The sequence below is a fragment of the Triticum urartu genome, chromosome 3A (assembly GCF_056163025.1).
Source record: "Triticum urartu cultivar PI428250 chromosome 3A, HENAU_Tu73, whole genome shotgun sequence".
In the NCBI taxonomy this organism is placed as follows: Eukaryota; Viridiplantae; Streptophyta; class Magnoliopsida; order Poales; family Poaceae; genus Triticum; species Triticum urartu.
In genome coordinates this window covers 172794329-172804129 of record NC_141875.1, presented here as the reverse complement: position 1 = coordinate 172804129, position 9801 = coordinate 172794329, and the positions used below count along the sequence as shown (strand labels likewise).

At 52.1% G+C, this 9801-nt stretch overlaps 1 protein-coding gene across 1 annotated transcript; it reads left to right on the top strand.

Annotated features, from left to right (window-relative positions):
- Positions 1 to 6501: 6501 nt before the first annotated feature.
- LOC125546763 (monocopper oxidase-like protein SKS1) lies at positions 6502 to 8718 on the top strand. The gene is made up of 5 exons (XM_048710903.2): positions 6502 to 6865; positions 6942 to 7212; positions 7308 to 7768; positions 7866 to 8225; positions 8312 to 8718. Exons 1-5 carry the CDS (start codon positions 6618 to 6620, stop codon positions 8619 to 8621), a joined length of 1650 nt encoding a protein of 549 aa, XP_048566860.2. The 5' UTR covers positions 6502 to 6617; the 3' UTR covers positions 8622 to 8718.
- Positions 8719 to 9801: the final 1083 nt, after the last annotated feature.

Here is a 9801-nt window from a genome sequence, read left to right as displayed (position 1 = left end):
ACCATTGCCGAGTCTTCCCCGGCTCCGTGTCGTTCCCTTCCTAGGCCTCACCGTCGTCCACCGCCATGGTGCTCTCGGCGCAGCTTGGTCAACGTGGTCAACGAACGACATCCATCGGCAGTGGATTGTACACGCAAAATAATGATTCCTCCACCTGGCAGCTGGGACCCACCGGAAGGGCCTCTGTATTTCGCGAAAAAAATGTTCCCCATGCTGACATGTCGGACTCACCAGCTATATCTTCGCACGCAAGGAAGTGCCTCCTTATTACGCACAAAAAAATGAATACCCCCTGCTAGCTGGGACCCACCATTGTGGGAGGCTGACTTGTGGGCCCACTAAGTTGACGGGGACAGAGGGCTTTGTCAACTTAGTCAATATGAACGATTCTAGCTCAAGTGAACGTACGATGTCCATCCAACGGCCATAGTGCTTCTTCAACCTCTGGTCTTCTTGCTCCAGCCTCCCAAAGCAGTGTCGGTCGTGCCGCATGCTCCTGCCTCCCGTGGCCGGCTGTGCTGTCGTGGAGGCCTCACCGCCCCCTACTATGCCCACTGCTGGCCAGGCCCTGCGGCGACGGCAGCCTCACAACGCAGCCGAACCAGTGAACCCTCGTACTCCTCTCCGCGCGGGCTTCCACTGCCGTGTCTTCCCCGGCCCCACGTCGTCCCCTTCCTAGGCCTCGCCGTCGTCCACCGCCGTGGTGCTCTCCGCGCGGCGTGGTCAACGTGGTCAAGGAACGACTTCCATCGGAATAGTACTGTATGTGGAGAGGCTGACAGCTGGGTCCACGGCCATAGCCCAGCTTTTTTGTGATTTGCCAAGCAAGTCGCTTTGTCATGTCTGTTGGGCTGCAAATCTTTCAAGACGAGGAGAGCTTTCATTCGGCTGGCCGAGAAAATGGCCCATCAGTAATGAGAAATGGGCTGTATATTTTTAAAACACATCAAACCGGTAATTAGTGTCAAATATCCTTTTTTCATTTCGAGATTTTAAATTACATTAATTTTTATGTGTGGAGAATTTGTTGGATTTTATATTGATATACATTTATTTTTAAAATCAGTTTGAATGTGAGTCGAAATTTCGGGATTAAAAACACTTCGGACCGCACCGAAATATGCAAAAATTCGTATAATTTTTTAACCGTGGCCACAATATGGGCTGTAATGCTAACAAAAATAATATGGGCTCCAAAAAACCTTAAGAATTAGCAAATGGGCTGTAAATTATTAGAAATAATGGCAGATGGGTTGTATGCTGTTTTCCACAGATTTGAGGCTTTCCTAAAAAAAGGTTGACGCACAAGCAGTGACTGTTGGATGTCCATCGAACGGCCGTCGTGCTTCTTCAATCTCTACTCTTCCTGCTCCAGCCGCTCAAACAAGTGCCGGCGGGACTGCCTGCTCCCTCCTCCCCGCGGCCGGCTGTGCTGTCGTGCAGGCCTCACCGCCCCACCGTACTCCCATCGCTGGCCTAGCCATCCCTCTACTCACCCACACCTGCTGTTATTCTCCGGCGACGGCAGACGAATCAGTAAACCCTCATACAATCGTACTCCCCTTCGCGTGGGAAACAACTGCCGAGTCTTCCCTGCCTCTGTGTCGTTCCCTTCCTAGGCCTCACCGTCGTCCACCGCCCTGGTGCTCTCGGCGCGGCCTGGTTAACGTGGTCAACGACCGACATGCATCTGAAGTGGACTGTATGTGGAGAGGCCAACAGCTGGGTCCACGGCCGCACGCAAGGAAATGCCTCCTTATTACGCGCAAAATAATGATTCCTCCACCTGACATTAGGGACCCACCGAAAGGGCCTCTGTATTTCGCAAAAAAAAGTTACCACCGGTGACAGCTCGGACCCACCAGCTATATCTTCGCACGCAAGGAAGTGCCTCCTTATTACGCACAAAAAAATGAATACTCCCCCTGTTAGCTGGGACCCAGTATAGTGGCAGGCTGACTTGTGGGCCTACTAAGTTGACGGGGACGGAAGGCTTCGTCAACTTAGTCAATATGCACGATTCTAGCTCCAGTGACCGTACGATGTCCATCCAACGGCCGTAGTGCTTCTTCAACCTCTGGTCTTCTTGCTCCAGCCGCCCAAACCAGCGCCGGTCGTGCCTCGTGCTCCTGCCTCCCGTGGCCGGCTGCGATGCGGCGGAGGCCTCACCGCCCCCTACTACTCCCACCGCTGGCCAGGCCATCCCTCTACTCACCCACACCCTCTGTTATTCTGCGGCGACGGAAGCCTCACACCGCAGCGAACCAGTGAACCCTCGTACTCCTCTACATGTGGGCATTCACTACCGCGTCTTCCTCGGCTCCGCGTCGTCCCCTTCCTAGGCCTCGCCGTCGTCCACCGTCCTGGTGCTCTCGGCGCGGCGTGGTCAACGTGGTCAAGGAACGGCTTCCATCGGACGTGGACTGTACGTGGAGAGGCTGTCAGCTGGGTCCACGGCCGCAGCAACGAAGTGTCTCCTTATTACATGCAAAATAATTATTCCTCCACCTGACAGCGGGGACTCACCGGACGGGGCACCGTATTTCATGAAAAAAATGTTTCCCCCTGACTGCTGGGACCCACCAGCTACACCTTCGCACGCAAGGAAGTGCGTCCAGGCAAAAAAACGATTCGCCCCCCTGACTGCTGGGACCCACCAGCTACATCTTCGCACGCAAGGAAGTTCCTGACAGTCGGGACCCACCTGGTCGAAGCATACGTAGCATTGTCATTCTGGTCGCGAACGTGTACGTACATATATACTGGTGGATGTCGAGGCGCGCACGTGTCGTAGTAGAGGCGCGTACATGTCGTAGTAGAGGCGCGCACGTAGCATGTACACGTACATACTGCAGCCAGGGTGCAAGAAAAAAAATACGGCCATGTATGTGTACATACGGGAGGGGTCTCGAACGCCTACTCGCGCATATGTACGGCCAGGGCTCGTGTACATGGCTGGGTCGGAACGGAGAAACAACGTCGTCATCGTGTTCATGGGGAGGCAACGGAATGCGTCGTGTTCATGGGGAGGCAACGGAATGCGTCGTGTTCATCGGGAGGCAATAGAACGCGTGGGAGCCAACCGACTGGGTCGGAACGGAATGTGTGGTCGTGTTCATCAGGAGGGCTTGGACGGAACAGGCGATGGAAACGAGGCATGGCGTACCGCACAACGGAGGAAACGGACCTCCTACGTTTGGAACGGGGTCCTGTTGATCGGGAGGGGTCTGGCGTACCGCAAAACGGAGGAAACGGACCTCCTACGGTCGAAACGGGGGTCCTATTGATCGGGAGGGGTGTCGCGTACCGCAAAACGGACGAAACGGACTTGTGTTGGAGCGCTACGGTCGAAACGGGTGTCCTGTTCATCGGGACGGGTGTGGCGTACCGCAAAACAGGACTCCACGGGATACTGTTCATCTCCACCGTCGACCTCCTCCAGCCTCCATGGGCTCCTGTTCATCCAGCCTCCACCGCGCGCTACTCCACCGGCTATTGTTCAACCACCCCTCCACCGTCTACTGTTCATCCAGCCCTCCACACCACAGGGTTCTGTTCAACCACCCCTCCACGGGCACCCCTCCACCGTCTACTATTCATCCAGCCCTCCACCACACCACGGGGTCCTGTTCATCCAGAGGCAACGTCACCACTCACTGTTCATCCAAACCCCCGCAACGCTCACTGTTCATCCTAGAGGCAGCATCGATCGGCTTCAGTTAGCAGCAGTAGCGAAGGAATCGCTCGATCGGGTTCAGTTAACAGCCATCGATCGATCGCTCGGGTTTAGTAACGCGTAGCCTACAATGCAATCGCTCGGGTTCACTTAGAGCCCAATGCCTCGCTCGGGTTCAGTTAGAGCCAACGCCTCGCACACACACGCGTACGTGTACGAGAGAAACGCGCATCGCTCGGCCCTCGACCTCCCACCGTAACCGGGAACTCTCCGAAATTTTCCTCGCCCTCGCTTCTACCATGGTTTTTTCCATCATGGACGGCCCAAAGAATGTCATGCAGCTGCGTCTCCGGCCCGCCCAGGACAAAAAGCCCATTGTCCATCATGATTTTTTGTCATAGAAGTAGGAGCCCACCACATCTATGATGATACCGGGTTTTGTCACAATTATCGTCATAGAAGTGTCATATGTATGACAGAAAACAAATTTCGTTCGGCCCAAAATGTCACGGATGTGTCTTTTTTTTGTAGTGTTACTTCCAAAACCAGATGCAGGTGGCGATGATGCATTCCAAGGGATGCGACCGAACTCAAGTGGGAGTTCGACGAGGATTCAGGACGTTACTATGTTTCCTTTCCAGGCGATAAGTAGTGGAGCCCAGTTGGGGCGATCGGGGATCCTATCGCATTTGGGGTTGTCTTTATTTTGGTTCCGTAGTCGGACCTTGATTGTATTCTGGATGATGTAATGCTATATTTATGTATTGTGTGAAGTGGCGATTGTAAGTCAACTCTTTATCTCTAACTTATTCAATACATGGGATGTGTAAAGATCACCCCTCTTGCGACATGACTACTAGGCGGTTATGCCTCTAAGTCGTGCTCTGACACGTGGGAGATATAGCCGCATCGTGGGTGTTACATAGGAATAGGAATAGGGGGGGGTCCAACTCCTACTAGGAGTAGGATTGCCCCCCTTGGGCGCGCCCTATAGGGCCGGCCGGCCTCCCCCTTGCTCCTTTATATACGGGGCAGGGGGCATCCTAGAACACACAAGTTGACAATTGTTTCAGCCCTGTGCGGTGCCCCCCTCCACAGAAACACACCTCGGTCATATTGGCATAGTGCTTAGGCGAAGCCCTACGTCGGTAACTTCATCATCACCGTCACCACGCCGTTGTGCTGATGAAACTCTCCCTTGGCCTCAGCTGGATCTAGAGTTCGAGGGACATCACCGAGCTGAACGTGTGTAGATCGCGGAGGTGTCGTGTGTTCGGTACTTGATCGGTTGGATCGCGAAGATGTTCGACTACATCAACCGCGTTACTTAACGCTTCCGCTTTCGGTCTACGAGGGTACGTAGACACATTCTCCCCTCTCGTTGCTATGCATCTCCTAGATAGATCTTGCGTGATTGTAGGATTTTTTTTTTTTGAAATACTCCGTTCCCCAACACTTTGTTTGAGGGAGCTTGGGTCCATGACATCACGGGAGAGCTCTCCTTCATAGCGCACATGCAACTCATACACTTCCAACAAGCCGTGGCGACGACCCAAAGGAATGTATCGGAGGATGATGTCTTCTACTGGCCCTGGAGTGCTACGGGATCATATAGTGCCAAATCCACTTACAAGATGCTCTGCGAGGGCATGACTCGGTTTGTTGCCGCTCAATGCATCTGGAGCAGTTGGGCGCCTCTCAAGTGTAAAATCTTCGTGTGGCTTGCCTCCCAGTACCAGCTATGGACTTCGGACCGACGTGCGAGACATGGACTCCAAGAGAGGCCTTCGGCACGCTATACCTGCTGCCAAGAGGAGGACACAACAGATCATATCCTCGCTAGATGCGTTTATGCGAGGCAAGTCTGGAATGGTTGCTTCCAGTCTCTACAAATCAACATCCAAACTCCAAGCCCCGAGGACACATTCATGGAGTGGTGGGACAAGGTTCGGAAGTCCTTCCAAGGAAAATTCAAGAGAGGTTTTGACTCACTCGTTATCTTGATTGTGTGGCATCTATGAAAGCAAAGGAACGCAAGAGTGTTCAACCGGAATGATCAAGTGCGCTCGGACACTAACCTTGTCTAGCTCATCCACGAGGAGATCAAACTTTGGAAGAAGGCGGGTATAGGAGTTGAGGGTTTAGATAGATTTGTGAGAGGGTTGTCTTATGTTTCTTTGTTGGAGCCGGAGCTTCCGTGTAGGCATTCTCTTCATAGCTTCCCCCTTTTATAAAAATACGGTACACCATTGATGTACTCTCGAAAAAAATAAATCCTCCTATCCATCAGAATCGTGGTCTCGGATCCGGTCAAGGATAGCCATCCAGTCACCCCGACAGAAGGAGCGGTAATCGCGGCCATTTTGCTTAACAAATTTCCATGAGCAATGCTACAGTTAGGTGGTTTTTACAGGAGTTTACGGGTTGGGCTGAGGCGGGTTGTTTTGATTGAGTAATTAGGATGAAGTGGGGCTCACTCTGAAAGTATGTACATAAGTTTCGTAACAGATGGTTACTCAAAAAGTTCTCAAAAAAAAAAGATGGTTACTCAAAAAAAAGTTTCGTAACAGATTTTACGTAGATGTAGGAAAGCTCGGGGGATTAGTGAGGAAGAAGGGCAGTCTCTTGATCCCATTAAAAGTCCCCCGTATGTCTAGCATTTTTGAATTTCCATAATTATGAGCTAGCGTAATCTCCTTGTGAGAAGTTGACCGACAAGGGAAAAGCTGAAACATCCATGTATCTCGTGTGTGCCACGCCCAAGCATTATTCCACAGCAACAAGCCGCCAGACTCCCACCAGTTTCAGAACAACCACGTAACTCACACTAATACACTCCTCATGCGGGAGTGGTTATTTTTGCACCAAACTAATCAGGCACATCTGTTTTGCTTTGTGTGAGAAGTAACTAAACCATCGTCTCCCCGGCCGTGGTAGCGCCATGGACCGCGGGCGCCTTGTCGCCGTTCTGCTAGCAAGCATCCTGCACTCGGCCGTCGTCGCCGCCGAGGACCGGCACGTTTTCCTGAACTGGGAGGTGTCCTACTCCGTGCGATCCCCGCTGGGCGTCTCCAAGAGGGTGATCGCCATCAACGGCCGGCTCCCCGGGCCGCTGCTCAACCTCACCACCAACGACGTCGCCCACGTCAACGTCGTCAACACCCTAGACGAGCCTTTCCTCCTCACATGGTACGTGCACGTGCGTGCGCCTCAGTAGCTCTCATGGCTAGACGCGATCTTCTGCAGCTCAAGTATTTGTGTGCAGGAACGGTCTGCAGATGAGGAGAAACTCGTGGAACGACGGTGTGGCGGGCACGAACTGCGCGATCCAGCCCGGGGCGAACTGGACCTACGTGTTCCAGGCCAAGGACGAGATTGGCAGCTTCTTCTACCGGCCGTCCCTGGGGCTGCACGCCGCTGCCGGCGGCCATGGCCCCATCCGCGTCAACAACCGCCCGGTCATCGACGTCCCGTTCCCCCATCCCGACGGCGAGTTCGACGTCCTCATAGGGGACTGGTACAACATGGACGCAAAGGTTACACCAGGACGTGTACTCTCCATCCAAGTTAACTGTTCTCGTCTAGTTCAGTACATAATTCGATTGTAATCCGTGTGGTTTGGTCGGAGCAGGAAATGAAAGAGCGCCTGGACAGAGGCCGTGGACTGCCGCCGCCGGACGGCATCTTGGTCAACGGCTTGGGCCCTTACGAGGCGGAGGTGACGTTCAAGGCAGGGCGCACGTACCGGCTTCGCGTGTCGAACGTGGGCGCGAGGACGTCGCTCAACTTCCGGCTCCAGGGCCACAAGCTGCTGCTGGTGGAGGTGGAGGGCACCTACACCCTGCAGAAGCACTACGCCTCGCTGGATGTCCACCCCGGCCAATCCGTCTCGGTCCTCGTGGCGGCCGACCAGGCGCCCAAGGCGTATTACATGGTCGTCAGCTCGCTCTTCGTCCTCCCGGAGATCTTCGGCGTCGCCACCGTCCTCTACGCCGGCTCCGGCGAGCAGCCGCCTTCCGGCGACGCCCCGCTGGACGAGCGCTCCTCGCACAACAACTACAACCGTTCCATGGAGCAGGCCATGTCCATAAGGTATCTGTTCCAGGCCAGCCGTTCCAGGGAACCCCTAGTATATAATGCGTAAGAAATTAATAAAATTACCGGCCGGCCGGGCGCATATGTCACTCAGGATGAACTTGACCTCCGGCGCGGCACGGCCCAACCCGCAGGGCTCCTTCCACTACGGGGATATCAACGTCACCCGCACCCTGCTCCTCCGGAACGATGAGTCCGACATCGGCGGCCGGCGGAGGTGCACGGTGAACGGCGTGGCCTTCGCCAACGCGGGCACGCCACTGAAGCTGGCCGATTACTTCAGGATCGCCGGCGTCTTCAAGGTCGTCTCCGGCAGGCCGGAGACGAGGAACCCGTCCCTCGGCACCACGGTCATCGACGCCTCCTACCGGGACTACGTCCAGATCGTGTTCGAGAACAGGCTGCCGTCCATGCAGACCTGGCACCTCGACGGCCACAGCTTCTTCGTTGTCGGGTAAATCCAATCGGCTGCGCCGTGTGAGCTTCATCTTCACTTTTGTGCTAATCATAAACAAATTGATGTGGCTGTGAATTTGACAGGATGGCGTGGGGCAAATGGAGCCCGGACGCAAGGTCGACGTACAATCTGGTTGACGCCATGTACCGGTCTACCGTGCAGGTGTATCCCACGTCATGGACCGCTGTGCTGGTGTATTTGGATAACGAGGGCATGTGGAACCTGAGGTCTCAAGATGTGGAGAAGAGGTACCTAGGCCAAGAGCTGTACCTGCGAGTGAGGCAGGGCGACTCCGAAGTGCCTGATCCCAGAGACGAGCTGCCCATGCCTTCCAATGCTCTCTTGTGTGGGAAAGCTACGAGTTTTTTGATTCATAGGATAGGAATTTTATAGAAATAGGAAAATTATAGGAAGTGAGATGACATGCATGTCAATTTCTATAAAGAAAGAGATGTCATTTGGTGCATAGGATAGGATTTTTTTTCATTGAGTCTAGGCTAATATTTTTTTCCTCCAAAACATGAAGGATTGATTCCTATCCTACATAGGAATAGGATTCCATTCCTACAAACCAAAGGGTTTCAAAGGAATGTTTCCTTTGCAAATCCTATCTTATAGAATTCCTACAAAAATCCTACAAACCAAAGGAGGCCTTAAAAGTTGGTACAGCTACAAGCTAGGGCTAGGGCCAGGGCCAGCGTGACCCTCCAAGTGATTGTTTGGATGGCGAGGAGCATAAGTTGCAATCTCTTCTACTCTTTCCTAAAAAATATAAAAGCGTTCAGATCATATTACGGAGTGACTACTTATTTTAAAAACTTTTCTGTTATCTAAAAAGAAACTTAGTTAATAGAAAATGGATCGGACTAGGGCACATTAGGTGTGCCCTAGTTATTGCACATCTAAGCGATTCAATTAGGCATAAAAAGAAAAAAGAAAAAAAAATACCCACACGAATCTTCACGTAAAATCAGTGACACAAGACTTGGATATGCTTTAGCAGAACTGATTGAAAATCTCAGATCATCTTGCCTACTTGAAAAGAACTTGTTCACTGCCAATTTTATTTTTTATGACTAGCACATATGCCCGTGCGTTGCAACGGGGAAGAAAATTGATATGTATTTAAATTTACGGAACATTGGATGTGCAATCACAACATATCAACTCATTAAGTAGTTTTAACTGACACACTCAATTTCTCTAAGGGCACTCCCCATTATATTTGAACTTATAATAATATATATGTATTGACCCTAAGTCTAGGTTGTGAATGTGAAGTCGATGAACCTACAACACGGCAAAGTTAAACATCGTTGGATTGCAATTATATATGAAGTTATATCATACTCCCATAGTCTCATAATATACTGTCTATCTCATGTTCACCCACAATCTTGCGTACAAAGTATCCAGAGTATTGGGAGTTAATTTCTTCTTTTCAAGAAATGTGAGTTAAATCCTTCCTGCTCATCCGTAACAAAACAATTGTGTGTTAGTCTCTCCACGGATAATCAAGACCCACTCCTCACCCTCTATCGATTAATGGAGTGGTTTATTGATTTTCCATACA